This window comes from Cardiocondyla obscurior, linkage group LG21 (assembly GCF_019399895.1).
Source record: "Cardiocondyla obscurior isolate alpha-2009 linkage group LG21, Cobs3.1, whole genome shotgun sequence".
Classification (NCBI taxonomy): Eukaryota; Metazoa; Arthropoda; class Insecta; order Hymenoptera; family Formicidae; genus Cardiocondyla; species Cardiocondyla obscurior.
The window spans coordinates 1,407,182-1,424,707 of record NC_091884.1 but is presented as its reverse complement, the minus strand read 5'-3'; the positions used below and the strand labels follow the sequence as shown (position 1 = coordinate 1,424,707).

General features: G+C 47.1%; 1 protein-coding gene across 4 annotated transcripts in view; it reads right to left on the bottom strand.

Moving 5' to 3' along the window:
* The window catches only part of Tei (irregular chiasm C-roughest protein teiresias), a 309,776-nt gene extending 295,504 nt beyond the window's left edge, over window positions 1-14,272 (bottom strand). Inside the window, exons 1-6 of one of the 4 annotated variants that reach the window (XM_070670714.1) lie at window positions 14,050-14,272; window positions 12,527-12,835; window positions 12,133-12,421; window positions 11,739-12,027; window positions 11,347-11,633; window positions 9,157-11,241 (exon numbers count right to left, since the gene is read on the bottom strand). In XM_070670714.1, the coding sequence (XP_070526815.1) occupies window positions 9,157-9,253 (97 nt within the window). In that variant the 5' untranslated portion in view covers window positions 9,254-11,241; window positions 11,347-11,633; window positions 11,739-12,027; ... (1 more) ...; window positions 12,527-12,835; window positions 14,050-14,272. The other 3 variants (XM_070670715.1, XM_070670716.1, XM_070670713.1) reach the window with 3 other exon arrangements.
* Between the last annotated feature and the right edge of the window lie 3,254 nt (window positions 14,273-17,526).

Below are 17,526 nucleotides of genomic sequence, written 5' to 3'. Positions count from 1 at the left end.
AGCTTCACGTTCGCGTTCAGCCGAAATAACTCCGGGGACGCTTTGTTTTTCGGTCGCGAGTGACAGGGAGACGCCGGCGGACAGAAGGACTTGTCTTAACTCCAATCACGTAGCGGGGAAAAACTCCGCCGTGCCCCCGGGGTGCTATTTCCTATTTTACGATATCTACGGGGTGCTATAAACAAGCGCCTTCCAGGCACCGGGCGGAGGCACGAAAGGAGCCGAATGCCGGGCGCGGGAGAAGAAGACCGTCGGATGAAAAGTTTCCTTAAAGTGCGCCGGCACCCGGCGTATTCTTCGGCGTACGCGGGGATTCGGAATCATCTCGGTGAGTACCACGTACAACCACGGTCTAACCTAACCACCCGCAACGGACCGCGGGACTTTGCATGCGTCGTCGCGACGCGGAAAGTTCACGTCCTCATGAATGATCCGCGCACCGTCGTACCATTACCGCACCACGTCGCGGGCCAAGTTTCCGCCGGCGGCGGTGTGACTTTTCGTATCTGCCGAGGGGAAAAAAAAAACGCGACGAAGACGCAAGTTTTCCTTGAGCGAGTTGGCTCGGCGAATATCTCTCGATTCCTCCGCGCCCGCCCGCGACTTTTTTCTCGATCTTTCCCTCCCCTTCGCTTTTTTACCTATTTTTATTTTATCTACGACTCGTAACAAACCTCCGGATATTAGTCGATTCTAAATTAATTCGCACAGCGATGCTAGTCAATTTTTATCTCGAGGTTGAGGAAAGGGAGGGGAAAAATAAAAAACGCGAAGACGCAAACGCGATACGTGAAAACAATGAGATCGCTATCGCCGCCGCGGAAGTTAGTGGCAAACTGTTCTTTTCAGGTTCATATGCGCCGAGTTTCGTCGCGTACACATATCGTCCTCGGGAGACACGGCGCGCTTCTCGCCCGGCGACTAGCCGGCGAGTTTTCGTTTCAAAGTTTTCCTCCCCCTCCGCGAAGTTTCGCCGCGGCACCCTTTTGTCAAAGCGGCGGTGCTCCGCGGCCGCCCGTCGAGCGAAGGGACTTCGGCACGACGACGTTAACATCTTCGTCGGGCGTTGTAATTTTCGTCGGGCTGATATACCGGCGGCGTTTTCGCCGCCCGGCGGTGGCCGTATTACGGCTAATATTTCTCCTCCTCGCGGAACGAAAATTGAGTACTTTATAAGGAGGCGGGACATTAATAACTCGTACAGCCGGCCCGGTATTTTCAGGACAGCTTAAAAGCTCCCGCCGCATCGATGATATATCGTATGCTCGCGGAAATAGTGACACGGGCTTCTGTCTGCACCGCGGGAAGCTTCCGTGCTTCGGTCGCGACGCGGAGGCGGACAGAAATCGTCATCGCGATTCATATCCCGTTTCGTTGATAGTACGTTAACCGGGGTGGTTTCGTCCCCCCTTGGGGGCCGTAGACGTAATTTGTAGAGCCTACGCTACGTCCCGGAGGCTTAGAAAAATATTTGATACGTGAAGAAGCGGAGTTTATCGTATCGTCGTTCGACCGACGAGCGCTTTCGAGAAGGGCGAGCTTCGAGGAGACATTTCTTAGACGCGAAAGGGGAAATTTACTTACTTCGCGATGATTCGAAAATTGTATTTTGTTAACGTGAATAATAAGCACGCGAGAAGGGAATCTGTAATGACCGAAGGTATTATAATAACGTTAATGTCACGGTGTAATGAGGTTAATGATATTCTTGCCAGTTGTATATTTAATTGCGTATTGAATTACTGTTTTAATACGCCTCGTATGGAGCAAGAAATTTTGTGGGAACCGAGAATGAGGGTTATTGCCGAAAATAACTTTTTTATTTATCTCCCTAAGATCTACCTATCTGTAGAGGATTTTACACATGGGCTGAGACACCCTGTATGTATATACAAATCTGCGAGTTCTAAATTCAAATACTCGGCATGCTGCGTTCGCAGCGTTTTGCAATACAAAGCGCATTCGAGATACGATAAAGGTTGCGGTGTCTGACGCGTCGCGTGTAACACGGCACGCCGTCAAACCCTCGGTCGCCCGGCGGTACACGGAAGGTATCAGGCCGCAGCTCTCACACACGCGGGAGTGCGTCGAGGCCGTCGCAAGCGCGCGCCACGGTACACGGAGGCTTACGGACCTAGCGCCGTCACCGGTCCTGGCCCGCTGTTGGTCGTACGGTATATTTTTATATATAAATTAAACCCCACAGGCTCTCTAGATAATTGCCAGATGGCATGCCTGTAATGCGAAGACCATAGATGAAAAGAGATTGAATCACGAGTGAAACGAAACCTATTTGTTAATAAATTCATCGGACGATTTCTACTTGCTACTTTACGTTATTTCTATTAACAATTTAATTTTAACAAATTCGCGCGGCTTATAAACGCGTATATACTATTTTAACTGTTTCTTATCAGCGACGGTCCGCTTGACTTTCACGCCGCGCGTAAATGAACGCTCGTTACTCGCGACGAGATTTCTTCCCCGTTTCCGCGTTTTAAAGAGTGAATTATCGACGGGAGACAATACTCGGGGTCCACGTTTGTAACAGCGTCACGCCGTTTCGTATAAGTCGAGATAAGAAAATATCGTCTCTCTCGCGCGCGATACCTCCGTCCAGCCTCGCAATCGTGACGAAGGCGACCCGCAGATTTAAAAAGTCGATCCCTCGCGGATATACATGCCCCGCCGTATATCTGATTCCCGGAAATAGATATCGGACGCTAGTTAAGATAAATATTCGCGGTAGTTCACGGTTAGATCTCGCGCCGCGAATCAAACAGTTCTGATACACGAAATAAAAAAAAAAAAAAAATAGAAAAAAGGGAAAAAAAAAATATTGTACGGGAACAATGTGACTGGGTTATGAAACATTACAGATCTCAATAACTTCGTCGCGCATTTTATCGGCTCGATTCGTGGCACGCGGGGCAGTTTTATTCGTCGCTCTTACGAGAGATGCGGAATTAATCAAATTGCGAATTTCTTTTTTTTTTTTTTCCCCTCTTCACGAGCGTTCGTCAATCGCGATTACAAAATCATTGACCGTGCCGCCACTCTAACGCAACGTAACGTAGCTGTAGCCAGCGGTTTGCGATGCCGATGCGCCCAGCCTCGTTTTATTGGCGCTGTTCATCCCGGCGTGAACGGCCCGATATTACGCATTAGAGATTACGCCTGTGAGCCGAGGCTCGGGCGTCGGATCGCGTTCGTTTTCGCGAAACCATCGAGCCGGGAGCAATCGATACGCGGCTCCGTGAAATTATGAGCATCATCGCGCCGCCGTTTTATCCATCCCGAGGATTTATATTTCGAAAAACTCCCCCGACAGCGAGCGCGCTTCGCATCGCGGTAACTTTAGGCGCGTATATCATTCTTTTGCCATGTGGGATGCGCGAATTGAGATAAATGCACCGAATTATAATAATTCTGCTTAGTGCAAAATTTGCTTTGAGAAGCGATATTATGTCTCGAATTGAATATTTTTCATACGATACGATGGATTCTTTTACTATACCTCATAAGGTATTGTGTGATTTTCTATTTAACAATAGTGATGCTACAGAAACAGACTTACTACAGCATTTAATTAATGTTTATAAAATAGATCCTAAATTGCATTCAGCAGTTAAAGACAAATTACATAATGGTTATATTAAAAACTTTAGAGCAAAATTAAAAAATGCTATGTATCAAAGAAAAGCGTTTGATAAAAAATATAAAAAGTGGCTAGAAAGTAATTTTGAAATAAAACTAACTGATTCTGAAAAAAAAACGGGGAAGGCCAACAAATAGCGACTTTTTAAATTCCTCAATTTCTACAAAAAGGAGGAAATTAATCGAAATAGTAAATAACTACAGTGAAAAAGAGATTGAAGAAGCATTTTTACAATCGCTGCGAAATGCTGGTAAAAGAAAATTAACTAATGTAATAAACCAATTATTACGGCAAGACGATACGACAAAAAATAACGAAAATGACCCATGCATTATACCATATACAGCTGATGAAGCTGTAGCTTTGATCGAAGATGCAAAACTTACAAAATATCAATATGAGTGCATTCGAATTAACGCTGCGCAAAGGAATGCAAATATTTATCCTTTATATAAAAATTTAAGTTTTGCGAAAAAAGAATGTTATCCGGAATCAATTATAATAACAGAAAAGGGTGCATCCGTCGATCTCCAATCACTTATTAATCACACAACAAAAAGATTAATTAAACAGCCTAATATTTTACTACCACCAATCAGCAATAGAATAATCGAACTAGAATTAATACTGAAATGGGGATGTGACGGGTCATCCGATCAAAGCGAATATAAACAGAAGTTTGAAGATTCTAAGGTAACTGTAGCGGTCTGTAGCGATTTTTTAACGAAAAATATCGATTTGTCCCTACTGTGCGTCGCGCGCGTCGTAAAATCGACGTCCGCGTACGAGCGACGTTAGCCGACGAATCTCTGATTTTTATTTTTCTCTCACCTCCGTTTGCATTCTTCGTAAAACGCGGGTAGCTGTCGCGGCAAGAAAAGAGATTTCTCTGCATCATTTAGATTATCGACGACGCATTTACACGGATTTTCCCGACGCTGGCTGATGGCGAGACTGGCGGGGTTTTTTTTGCGACCCAGAAGGCGCCCGGTGACCGGCAAAAACTCCCGGTCGATCCGATTTGTAAAAAGATACGTTATCAATCTCGTCGGATATGGGATGTGGATAAGGCGAAGAACACACGGGGAGAGAAAGGAGACCGCAGGTGTGCCCGCGTTGCGAAGAAGTCGCAAACTTTTATTGCGACGTTTGTAAGGGATGAGGAAGAGTGACCCAGAAAGCGAGACGACCCGGGATACTACCTGCGAATCCGTGTCGCACCTTGAAAAATCTCGACGTGCATACAGCACTAACGGGTATCCGCTAAGAAAAAAAAAAATAAATAAAAAAAGAAAAAAAAAAGCGAAAAAGAAGAAGCGCAGGATCCGTCGAGAAATAGGAATACAGTTTATAGACTCGGGTGGGAAAGACGCGAGAGGAAACGTCGCTCCAAAAAGCAGGAAAAAGGGAGAAATGGAGAGCATAATAAAGAAAATGAGACGGCGGAAACCCGGGGTGTAGGTGCCCGCACGGAAGAATACAGAGGAAAATGTAATAAACGAGACCGCGAAAGCAGATAAGGTCTGCAAAAATACGGCGTTGCGTAAAGAGATAGTGGATGGACGAGTTAGCGGTAATAAAGAACGTAGTGCGAAGGAATACAGACGTATTTCGTTATCGTCTTAACAGAAATGATCACGTCATTACACGGCATCTATTTGTGCCGCGTCAAGAATACGAAACGCGAAGTAAGAAAAATACCGAACAAAGCGGGGCAATCTAAAGGTAGCTAACAAAGCGCGGGGGAAAGACCGTAGCCCGCGTAACATTTAGAAGATACGTCTCTCTGACGGTCGGGATGCGTTCTGACAAAAGCCAATATTGTGATACAGAAGAGAAAAAAATAAAATAAAATAAAAATAAAATAAAATAAAATAAATAGCGCTTTCGCGAGAGACGACGATAGAACACAGATTCCCAAGACGGCGCTTTTGATCAAGATACTTCCCTTCCGCGCACCAATTATCCTCCGAAAAAAAATCAAATATATTGTTAACAGAGTACGTAATGCCTGTGCGATAATATATTACGAAGTAAAAAAGCAACGGTGCTGATACAAGTATAATTGTGTACTGTTTCAAAGAGCGGTCCGGAATAACTGCGGAGAATTCGAAACGACGAGGTCGCTCAGTCGGAGAAGAGAATAAAAAAAAACAAGGTAAGAAAGTTTTCTGGAGAAAAAAACCGAAGGAATAAAGGAAAGAAAACGAGGTCGTTCTCGAATATCTTCTAAAAGTTCTTACATCATACATACGGCGGTATCAAGCGAACGGTATTTTTCGAGTATTCTCGGAACACAATATCACATCGTGCTATCGCGGGCGGAATAAATATTAATATCCATAACGCACGATTCCGCGTATCGAATAACGCCCATCGATCGAGATTGCGACAAAATTTTAAAACAACGTTAAATATCGCAATTTTGAATATTACACAATTATAAATATAATATTGTTTATTCGTTGTTGCGTATACATATCGCGATATTGATTTATTATGAAATATTACTTGTTTACAGTGCTTACGCCATTTTACGACTGCGGTAATAATCACTGCGTAGAAATGTACGGTTAATGCAGCCACTCCGGCCGGTCGTTAAACAAATTTAAAACTTTCCCCGGCTTCGATTCCGGCGCGGAGGAAAATTTCTCATAGCGCAGAGATGATTCACCGACCTTCTCGCGGGTCAGGAGGAAACCGAAATTAAACACTCATCGCACGGTTCGTTGCGCGTTAATGACCATGAGACCCCCCAAAAAAAAAAAAAGATTAGGGACATATGGCGGAGCGGACCAAAGCACCACAAAGAGTCGTAAGAAGAGCTACAAAGATGAACCCAGTCGGAGGGCAGAGACTGAGAACTCGGACGACGAAAAAGACGCGTGGAAAAGAGGCGTCGAGATAAAAAAAAGAAAAAGAGGCAAAGAAACGGGAAAATAATTATAGCATTATTTGCAAAGGCGCATTGCGGCGAGCGCCGGCGGTGCAACGAGAGACGGACGGAGATGGAGAGAACCGTAGGAAAGAACATCGACCGCGGCTACCAAACAGAGCAACGGGAGGAGACACGGCAGCGTGAAAGGAAGTACGAGCGACGCAAACGTAGAAAGGAAGCCCTCCTTAATAAAAGACAAGGGAATATCAGCGACCTCACGCCTGGCCGTGACAACGACGTCCGCATCCCATTCGCTTTAGCATCCTTTGAGCGAGAAGCCATCGTCGGTTCCTCGTTTCACCCCCTCCCTCCCCCTCGGCCCTCGTTCGCGCCGCGCGTTGCCTCATCCGCCATGATCCAGCATAGGACGCAACCCCCCCGACAATCCAGCGCGATCCGACACAGTAGGGAAGGGGAGATTATATTCCGTTGTGTTGTCCCCCTGCCTTTTCACGTCGCCCCCGCGTATGCTCTCAGCTAAACAGGCCATTTCGTCATCCCGCCCAGCGTTCCCGTATTTTCACTCGATGCTTTTTTTTTCCTTCTTTTTTTTCTTTTTTTTTTTTGTGTAACTATTTTTAATCGTTTTTAAAAAGCCAGTCCCCACGGTTATCAAAACGTTGACCGGATTTAACTCGAAAATTCAACAAAATTTGCGCGGCCCCGCGTTATTCGATCCGCGTCAACATTCCGGAGGCATTTAAACTCCGTAATAAATTTAATCTCGCTTTTTTTTTTTTACCTTTTTACAACGCAAAAATGTATTTTTATCCGTCTATATGTGCGCAACGATAGAGAAACGCCCGCCCGCTTTCTTCCGATAAACGCCGCGCGAGAGGAGGCGAAATAAATTTTTACAACAACTTTTATCGCAGGACCGTGAACGTTTTCGTACGACTCATAAAGCCGAGCGCAAATGTTCCTTTCTACTTTCGGAGTTACAGATACGGGGTGTGCCTCCCATGCCTCTTCTCGCTATCTCGCGGCAACTTTCCCCACGCACGATTCGCGAAATATGCTCGTGCGTATCTATTTTAGGAACGGGCTGCTCGCGCAGGAGATTCGCAGCTTACGCACACGCGCCTCGTGCATGCGCGACTTCGGCATTAAGGGCGCGCAGGGGAAACGGATGTGCGAACGGAGAGCGACGAGGAGCCACGCAGGGCGAAACCAAGAAAGGGATATCGATGCGAGCGCGTGACCCCGATTCGAGTCACCCCCGAAACGCGAATCTCTCCCCGAGTTCGCAGGCACTCGGAAAATAATTAGACCCATCGGGTTCCGGCGCACAATCTAATAAGTCTATTGGTTTAAACAGCGAGTTCGTTGTCTCCCAGCTATCGTTATCCTTGGTAGTATAAATGCGATTCAGCATTCAGCATAATAATAAGTAGCTACTGTAGAATTAAAATTATAAAAGTCCGGTAAAATTTTTGTAAAAGACGATTAAAGGCGATTAAAAGAACACAAACCGGTTCAGGGTTAAAATGCGCCGCAAAATTCTTAGGGCCGTATCAAATAATAAAAGCTCTCCGTAACGAGCGATACATTGTTAGAAAAGTAGGCGAGCACGAAGGACCGAACGAGACGTCAACGGCTGTCGATCATATGAAGCCATGGGTAGAAGACGATGATTATGTAAACGACGATTTTGATATCAATGACTGCGAGCAAAGCGAAATCTGAGGACAGATTATAGGTCAGAAATGGCCGAATGTAGAATTAAAATTATAAAAGTCCGGTAAAATTTTTGTAAAAGACGCACCGCATTATGTATTAGCCGATAATAGAAACAACGCGAGAAAATAGGCACCGTCGAAACAAATATGACTCGGCTCCTACAGTAAATAAAGCGAAGGATCATGGAACTCTAAAAAGCGCCGAATTATTCTAAAAACCGCGAAATGTATAAATAGACGGTGCGGACAAAAAAGAGTCAAGTATTCTCTTCGATACGAAATAAAGACAGTGTCGCCTGACACAATATATATATATCGAATTTTGATCTCTAATTACTACTCACCTAACAAAAAATCACTACACTACATATACGTTTTTTAAAATTCTTGTTATTCGCAAACAAAAATTTAAAAAAAAAAAGGAATTTTATACAAATTTCTGTGAGAGACTCACATTTCCATGTACGCCAAGTTGCGGACAAAAAGAGAAAGAGGAAAAAAAAAACCCTCTTCCGCTACTAAAATCTGTCCTCCCAGTTTAAAGCGATGCGCTTGAAATTATAGATTACACTAGCGCAATAGAAATATTCTGTCGCGTGTATTTCTTTTTTTTTTTATTCCCCTTTTCATCTCGCGCTCTTTCCTCTCGAAATACAATCGCGCAATTGCCAGCGATTAGCATTTCGCGCAAGGAGATCGCAGAGAAATTTTGCCCACCCAAAAAAAAACGATTACGCCGATAGCGTAATTAAAACATCCGCGAGTTCTAATACATGTGACAAGTTTCTTTATATTCATAACAACAATATTCATAACAACAATATTCATAACAACAATATTCATAACATAAATATGTTCTAAATATTGAAAGTGGTACTCACGAGTCGCAGATGATGTTTCGACGAACAGCGCGATCGACAGTAATCCAGCCACGAGGAGGAGCGTGGTCAGGAAGAACGATCTCGAGCCGCAGCCCATCACGGCATCACTACGGGATCACCACTCGATTCACGGAGTAGTCCTCGTCAGGGTATCCACCAGCACCGTGGTCAGCGAACTCTCGGCGACGGCGAGAGCCTCGGCTCTTTTCCCAGCTCAACTGAGCGCGATGATCTCACTGTCACTCTCGCGGCGAAAACGTCCAGCTGTCATCCGCGGGGCGGGGCGGGGAAGAGAAAAGTCCGCTCGAGGAGCACTGCCACCGCCGTCCACGTGCCGTGCCGAGCGCGCGATTCAGCATCGACGTTGCGCCGCCACGCGAGGCAGCCGCGGTTTAGCCGCGACGAAACCAGACCTCGCGTCGCGCATCTCGCCTTCGGTTACTAATCGCGTTTGTTCACTGCACAGACCGGGTGGGTTTTCGACGATCGGCGGTACGGGACGCGCCAAGGGATCTGCAACGTGCGAGAGCGACGCCGTCAGGGAAACCGGCCTGGACCCGACGCGATTCACTACCGTAATCTCGTCCGCGTGAAGGGAAGATCGGCGACAACGAGTACCGCTTCTCTCCGTGGGTAGGTAAACCGAAGGGGCTGATTCACTATCGCCGAATACACGGCCCGATTATCGGATTTTCGGAAGAACCCGGACCGAATTCTCCTGGGCGTGATACCGCCGTAAGGGGCTCGTTAAACTTTGAGATACAATAAAAATAGAGCAGCACGAAATTCGCGCGCGCGTCACGAAAATCGAAGTGCATCCGCGAGGCAGCGAATGCGAGGATAATCGAGGGCCGACGAAGCTCGGCCCACCCTCCGTCGTCGAGAGGCACGTGACGGGCCTCCGCGATCGGCACGCGAATTCCGGCAGCCGTCTGGAGCACGTGACGATCGATCTCGCGTGAAAGGAGACGAGCGCGATTCACGTCCCTACGTCGAGAGCGTCGCGCGGTATCTATTTCAGACAGGAAGCCCCGCGAGGAGATCTACGAAGGTCCGCCGGGTTCAGCAACGGCGAGCCCTTTTCTCGGTTGCCGTCGGCCGCGACGCGTCGCGAAAACCGAGAGAGAAAATTTCCGAAAACTCGTCGGGAGACGCGCCTCTCCAAATAAAATCGTTGCGTTTTCCCGTCCCACCCCTTGCTCGCTCCGTCGAGCACACGCGGGCATCTGCTCCGTCCGCAGTATCCCCCTCCTCCCCGGAAGAGAGGCAGATACGGCGTGAGCGATGCCGTCGTTACTTTCGCGAGGATCGGGATCGCCCTTTTTCACAACACTATCAGGAAGGGCGAGTACCATTCGACGCACCAGCGATGTACCCGTTCGGGAAGCGCGGGGATTCAGTGCAGATTCCACAAACACCTCGCGTCGACGGACACCTACGGCTCGCGACGTCGCGACACGGGAAACGTGCGGGAGTTATCGCGCGGATTCGTACGAGGCGGAACGACGGACGGGCGAGCTTCGAGTGCGCGTCGCGCTCTCCCGCCTCTCTGACTCCGCTCTCGGGACTGAGAGTGCCACCGGGATCCGCCGCCACCCCTACCGACGCGGACTAGCCGTTACCCCCGCCTCACGCTCCCTCGTCCGCCGCGTGCTGCGATTCCCCTGCAGCGCCGACCCTACCAGACGTCCACCCACACACGCGCGCGCGCCGCTACCTTCCCCTCTTCGCGCCCGTCGCTTCTCCTCCACCTCGACTTCCCCCCTGCCCCGCCTACCTCCCTCGCGGCCCGGAAGAGAGCGACGCCACCCTGGCCCGCTTCTCCGCGAAGTTCCGTACTATACGCCTGTATCCCGACGAACTCGCTTCGATGTTCGGGGGATTCGCGCGAATCACGGAAGCCGTCCGAGTCGAGGGACGCCGACGATATCATCATCGAGATATTCGGAAGAGATCGCACTTACGAGGTCTGGGAAGCGCTAGAAAGAGTCAACGAAGCGTCGCGTATTGTGTCTTTAACACGGTGTCTTTGTAAGGGTCCTCAGTTCCTCGAAGAACGACGAAAGGCACACTCGCGAGCACTCACTGTAAAAAGAAAAAATAAAAAGGAATTATTTCGTTATTCCAAAAAATATTGTCTGAAAATAATTATTAGACTACGTAAGACGATTTCCCCCTTACCCCACCTACCTTTTTCACTGTCTGGAAGAGAGCGACGCCACCCTGGTTCGCTTCTCCGCGAAGTTTCATTCTATACGCCTGTATCTCGACGTACCCGCTTCGATGTTCGGGTGATCCGCGCGAATCATGGACGCTGTCCAAGTCAAGGGACGCCGGCGAATATCATCATCGAGATATTCGGACAGATCGCACTTACGAGATCTGGGAAGTGCTAGGAAGAGTCAACGAAGCGTCGCGTATTGCGTTTTTAACTCGGTTCCTCGAAGAACGGCGACAGGCACACTCGCAAGCACTAACTGTAAAGAGAAAAAATAAAAAAGAATTATTTTTTTATTCTAAGAAATATTGTCTGAAAATAATTATTTGACTACGTAAGATAATTCCCCTCCTGCCCCGCTTACCTCTGCCTCGCGGCCCGGAAGAAAGCGACGCCACCCTGGTTCGCTTCTCCGCGAAGTTCCATTCTATACGTCTGTATCTCGACGTACTCGCTTCGATGTTCGGGTGATCCGCGCGAATCATGGACACTGTCCGAGACAAGGGACGCCGGCGAATATCATCATCGAGATATTCGAACAGATCGCACTTACGAAGTCTGGGAAGTGCTAGGAAGAGTCAACGAAGCGTCGCGTATTGCGTTTTTAACTCGGTTTCTCGAAGAACGGCGACAGGCACACTCGCGAGCAATTACTGTAAAGAGAAAAAATAAAAAGGAATTATTTTTTTATTCCAAGAAATATTATCTGAAAATAATTATTCGACTATGTAAGATAATTCCCCTCCTGCCTCGCTTACCTCTGCCTCGCGGCCCGGAAGAGAGCGACGCCACCCTGGTTCGCTTCTCCGCGAAGTTCCATTCTATACGTCTGTATCTCGACGTACTCGCTTCGATGTTCGGGTGATCCGCGCGAATCATGGACGCTGTCCAAGTCAAGGGACGCCGGCGAATATCATCATCGAGATATTCGGCTAGATCGCACTTACGAGATCTGGGAAGTGCTAGGAAGAGTCAACGAAGCGTCGCGTATTGCGTTTTTAACTCGGTTCCTCGAAGAACAGCGACAGGCACACTCGCGAGCAATTACTGTAAAGAGAAAAAATAAAAAGGAATTATTTTTTTATTCCAAGAAATATTATCTGAAAATAATTATTCGACTATGTAAGATGATTCCCCTCCTGCCTCGCTTACCTCTCAACGCGACCCGGAAGAGAGCGACGCCACCCTGGTTCGCTTCTCCGCGAAGTTCCATGCTATACGTCTGTATCTCGACGTACCCGCTTCGATGTTCGGGTGATCTGCGCAATTCATGGACGCCGTCCGAGTCGAGGAACGCCGGCAATATCATCATCGAGATATTCGGGCAGATCGCACTTACGAGGTCTGGGAAGCGCCAGAGAGAGAGTTCACGATGCGTCGCGTATTGCGTCTCTAACTCGGTGTCTTTGAAGGGTCCTCGGTTCGTCGAAGAACAGCGAAAAGCACACTCTCGAGCACTTACTGTAAAGAGAAAAAATAAAAAGGAATTATTTTTTTATTCCAAGAAATTGTCTGAAAATAATTATTCGACTACGTAATACAATCCCCCCTCCTTCCTTCTTTCCTCTCTCGTTATCCCCGCAATAAATTTGTGTAACGCCCGGAAGCTTACCTTCGTCAGCATATTTTCTCCACCCACATACGTGCGTATTAACGTACATCGTGATAATTACTCGATTTTCGACGCAGGCCGATATTCGCGTTCGACCGGACGCGCGACGACAAAATGGACACTGCCGTAGGTGACTGTTCGCATCGAAAGGCAAAGATCGCCATAATGGCTTTGCGACGCGAGTTCCCGCTCGCCGCGACGCGAGTCGAGATTCCGCGGGCGATCTGCGACCGCAGCGCGAGCTGACGCAACACGAACAATTGCGTGACGTAATTCCCGACGATCGAGACGTGCAGCCGACACGTACGAGCCTGTCCTGGTACTCGAAAAAGTGACCCGATCGCAGAAGCGAGCTTACCTCGACTGACGAGACGAGCTAGCGGTTGAGAACTGATGCGCGCGCGTCCTCGATCCTCTCTTGTTAAATTCGCGACGGGAACGATCGCCGTTCGTACGCGCGACAAGATAGACGACACTCCCGGGGGACTGTTCGCATCGAAAGGCAAAAGTAGCCATGATGGCTTCGCGACGCGAGTTCCCGCTCGCCGCGACACGAGTCGAAATTCCGCGGGCGATCTGCGGCCGGCAGCGCGAGCTGACGCAACGCGAACAGTTGCGCGACGTGATTCCCGACGATTGAGACTTGCGACCGACACGTACGAGCCTGTTCTGATATTCGGAAAAGCGACTGGATCGCAGAAGCGAGCTTACCTCGACTGACGAGACGAGTTAGCGGCTGAGAACTAATGCGCGCGCACCCTCGATCCTCACTTTAGATTCGCGACAAGAACGATCATCGTTCGGCCGCGTGATAAATGAACGACACTTCCGGTGGAGACTGTTCGCATCGAAAGAAAAAAGTCGCCAAGATGGCTTCGCGACGCGAGTTCCCGCTCGCCGCGACGCAAGTCGAGATTCCGCGGACGATCCGCGACCGGCAGCTCGAGCTGACGCAACGCGAACAGTTGCGCGACGTGATTCCCGACGATTGAAACGTGCGGCCGGCACGTACGAGCCTGTCCTGATACTCGAAAAAGCGACCGGATTGCAGACGCGAGCTTACCTCGACCGACGAGACGAGCTAGTGGTTGAGAAATGATGCGCGCGCGCTCGATCCTTGCTTGTTAGATTCGCGACGAGAACGATCGCCGTTCGGCCGCTCAGAATGTCCTCCGCGACGTCCACGACGGATCTTCGTCGATTCAGCGGGCTTGTTACCTCGAACGGAACGATATCTTGTACACGAGGGGCACCGAGAGCTGCTTCTGCGACGCGAGAAAAACTTTCGAACCCGCGAATCGTCTAACACTGACTGTCGCGACTCGCGAGTTGCGACGCGATCACTGTGCTTTCGTGCGGGAGGAGACGAACGCGACCGAAGACAATCGACCACCCACGATCGCCGGACTTTTTATTGCGTTCGGCAAAGTGTTACATTTGCAACTGTATTATAATCGCGAATCTGATTGGCCGGTGGCCTTGACCCACAAGCGAATCACCTGCGAGCTATTGCCGAAGTGACTTTTAACAGAGAATGAGGGTTAGATACAAATTTAGGAAATTAAAATATTATTTTATAAACGGTGCTTGATTTTAATTACGAAGTAATTTGTTCGCGCAAAGCAGTCTGGAAATATTTTATAAAAATATGTAATTTGCTCATTTCTAATTCTCAACATGCCTCTTACATATACTTGTACGAGGCATAAAAATATTCTTTTGAAATATTCCAAATTATACTGCAAATTATAAATTATTAGAATCACTCTCATCGATAAAAAAAAAAAAGAAAAAAAAAATAAAATAAAAAAGAAAAAAAAATAAAAAAGAAAAAAAAATAAAATAAAATAAAAAAGAAAAAGAAATTAGTTACGAACTTGCCTTTGCTTCTCACTTAAAGGTGAAATCTGCTAAGTTTAATGAAGTTTGCGAGACTAATTAATAGTAGCCGTAAGGAACAACATTGCTGTAATTATATTTGCGATAAGAAATTTTTTTTTTTGATTAATTGATATTTTTTTTTTCTAAAGCGACTGAGCGGAAGATAACGAAGCTCGATTAATGTTTCGATGAAAAGATAGAAGATTGCAACGATTGCAAAGATTGGTTACGATTAGTGGTTTAGTTTAGCGTGTTTATTTATTTTATTCTTTTTACGGTTGATCGGCGAGGGAGCCGATCCTTCTCGCTCTCAGACGCGACGAAACGTGAGAATCATTTGCGATTTTTCACGCGTATTGATTCGTGGATAAACAGAACGTAAGGGGTATTTCCGTAAAGCACAGCTGGTGCCCGAAGCAAGAGCCGGTATATTTACACGTGTAATCGTTCTTTGATTTATGGGGGGGACCGTAAAGTGAGACGGGGTGAAGGGAGGACGGGGGGGGAGTATGGAGGGTTCTTTTGCGCCCCGGTTTCCGACCCTTCTGATTTCGCGCGTTGAATCAATCATCATAAGCTGCGATTGTTCGCGACACGGGTTTTTCCTTCCGGCGAATTTTACAATCGCCCGATACCATCGAACATTTTATTTCGCACGAAACGAATTAAATTGTTCGCCTTATAGCTCGATTATCGATCAAGAGAATCTTTCGTGATCTTACAAATTATTTATAATTCACGCTCTACGCTTTATATGTAACATGATTTTGCTAGCATCGTGTCTGTCGCTGCTAATGCATTTTATTAATTAATTATTACCGTAAGTAATTGTTTTAAAGATTTAAAAGATTGTCGAGCGTATGAGTGTACAATTGCAGTTTCGTATGTGAATGTATGTTAATGTGCGTTAATGTGGGTGGGAATTGCAAGCTGAGCTGACTGTCTTACGCTTTTATTTTATTTTACTAGAAGAAATCGTGCGCGCGTTATTTTTTAAAAGACCCCAAATACGAATTAGAAGAAAAAAAAGTCATTCGACTCACCAGTCTGAATGAGCTTCATCGGAGTTTGTTAAGTTCTGCCGGTGACTGTAACATAAAATAAAACATTAATGTAGACATGTTGCTGTTTAAATTAATATAAAGGTAAAGTTTAATTTTTTTTCAAGATTTTCTAAACGAGAAAAAATTTATATTTACCTATAAGTTGGTCCGCCGATGCAGGATGCCCATCCTGAGCCTGCTCCTCCTCTCAGTTGCGACGTCGTGACGAGTCCTCCTTCCGCGCACAAGTCACTCGCGAACGCGACCGTGATTTTATATTCGCGATAATTATTGATCTACTTGCGCGCGATATTTTTCGGCACTGCTGTAAAGAGAAAATCCTGAAAACAAGTTACTGACTTACCCAATCTGCATACAGCGGAGTTGTAGATTTCTGCCGGTGGCTGTAACATAAAAAGGAACATATTAATGTAGACATGTTGCTGTTTAAATTAACGTAAAGGTAAAGCTTTAATTTTTTTTTTTTTTTTTTTTTTTCAAGATTTTCTAAACGAGAAAAAATTTATATTTACCTATAAGTTGCTCCGCCGATGCATGATGCCTCCTGGTGGGCCTGCTCATCCTCTCAGCTGGGACGTGACGAGCCATCCTTCCGCGCACTGGAAACTCGCGAACGCACTTCCGTAAAAGATTATCGAAAAAGAAACGTCCGAGAACTTAGCGGCACTCCCGAAAACGACCGACGAACCTCTGCGGTTCGTGTAATTAAATATCGGCGCACGGCAGCGGAGATCCTCTTGATCTGTAACAGAAAAGTTAAAAAATAATTTAGTAGACGTCACATCTGATTAAATAAAATAATGAAAAAATAAGGAACCGTTTAATTTCGTAGAAAAATTGATACTTACCCCGGGGTTGCTCCGCTGCGGCAGGATACCCTTCCTGGGCCTGCTCCTCCTCTCAGTTTCCGTGTCGAGTCATCCTTCCGCGCACTGGACACTCGCGAACATCCCGACCGTGATTTTACAATCGCGTGAATTATCTACCTTCGCGCGACCCTGTCCGGCACTCGCGTTTAGAACAAAGCCAAAAAATCACGCCCGTATACTTTGCGAAACTCCCGAAACGACCGGCGAACCGACTGCGACACGTGCTCTCCACGCGCGGAGAATCACACGTGCTCTCCTCACACGGAGAATAGAGAGGAGATCATTCTCGTATCGCGAGCTTTTTATTGAACGCAAATACGTATTAGTTAATTCCGGCACGAACACGCGGTCGCTGCGTAGCGCGTATGTACGTGTGTGTTGCTCGACCGCTGGAGAAGGACAGAGCGAGAGTGGGAGTAGTGGGGGAACATACCTAGCGTGAATCACGTAGGCTCGCGCGCTCGCTCTCACCCTGTCCCCCCACCTCACCCCCCCCGCGCCTATCTATTCGTTACTCTCGTTCGATTTAATTGTAATATTTAATTAGCATGTCCAGATAAAGACGGCACTCCCGCCGGGTCGTCCTCGATCTCGAAAATCGCGAAGACCGTCTTTGCCTGAACGTATTAATTAAATATTAAAATTAAATTAAACCACAAAATCGCCGACTTAATAGTTGAATAAAATAGGATTGATTTTTTGTGAGTTAAATTTGAAAGCGTTTAA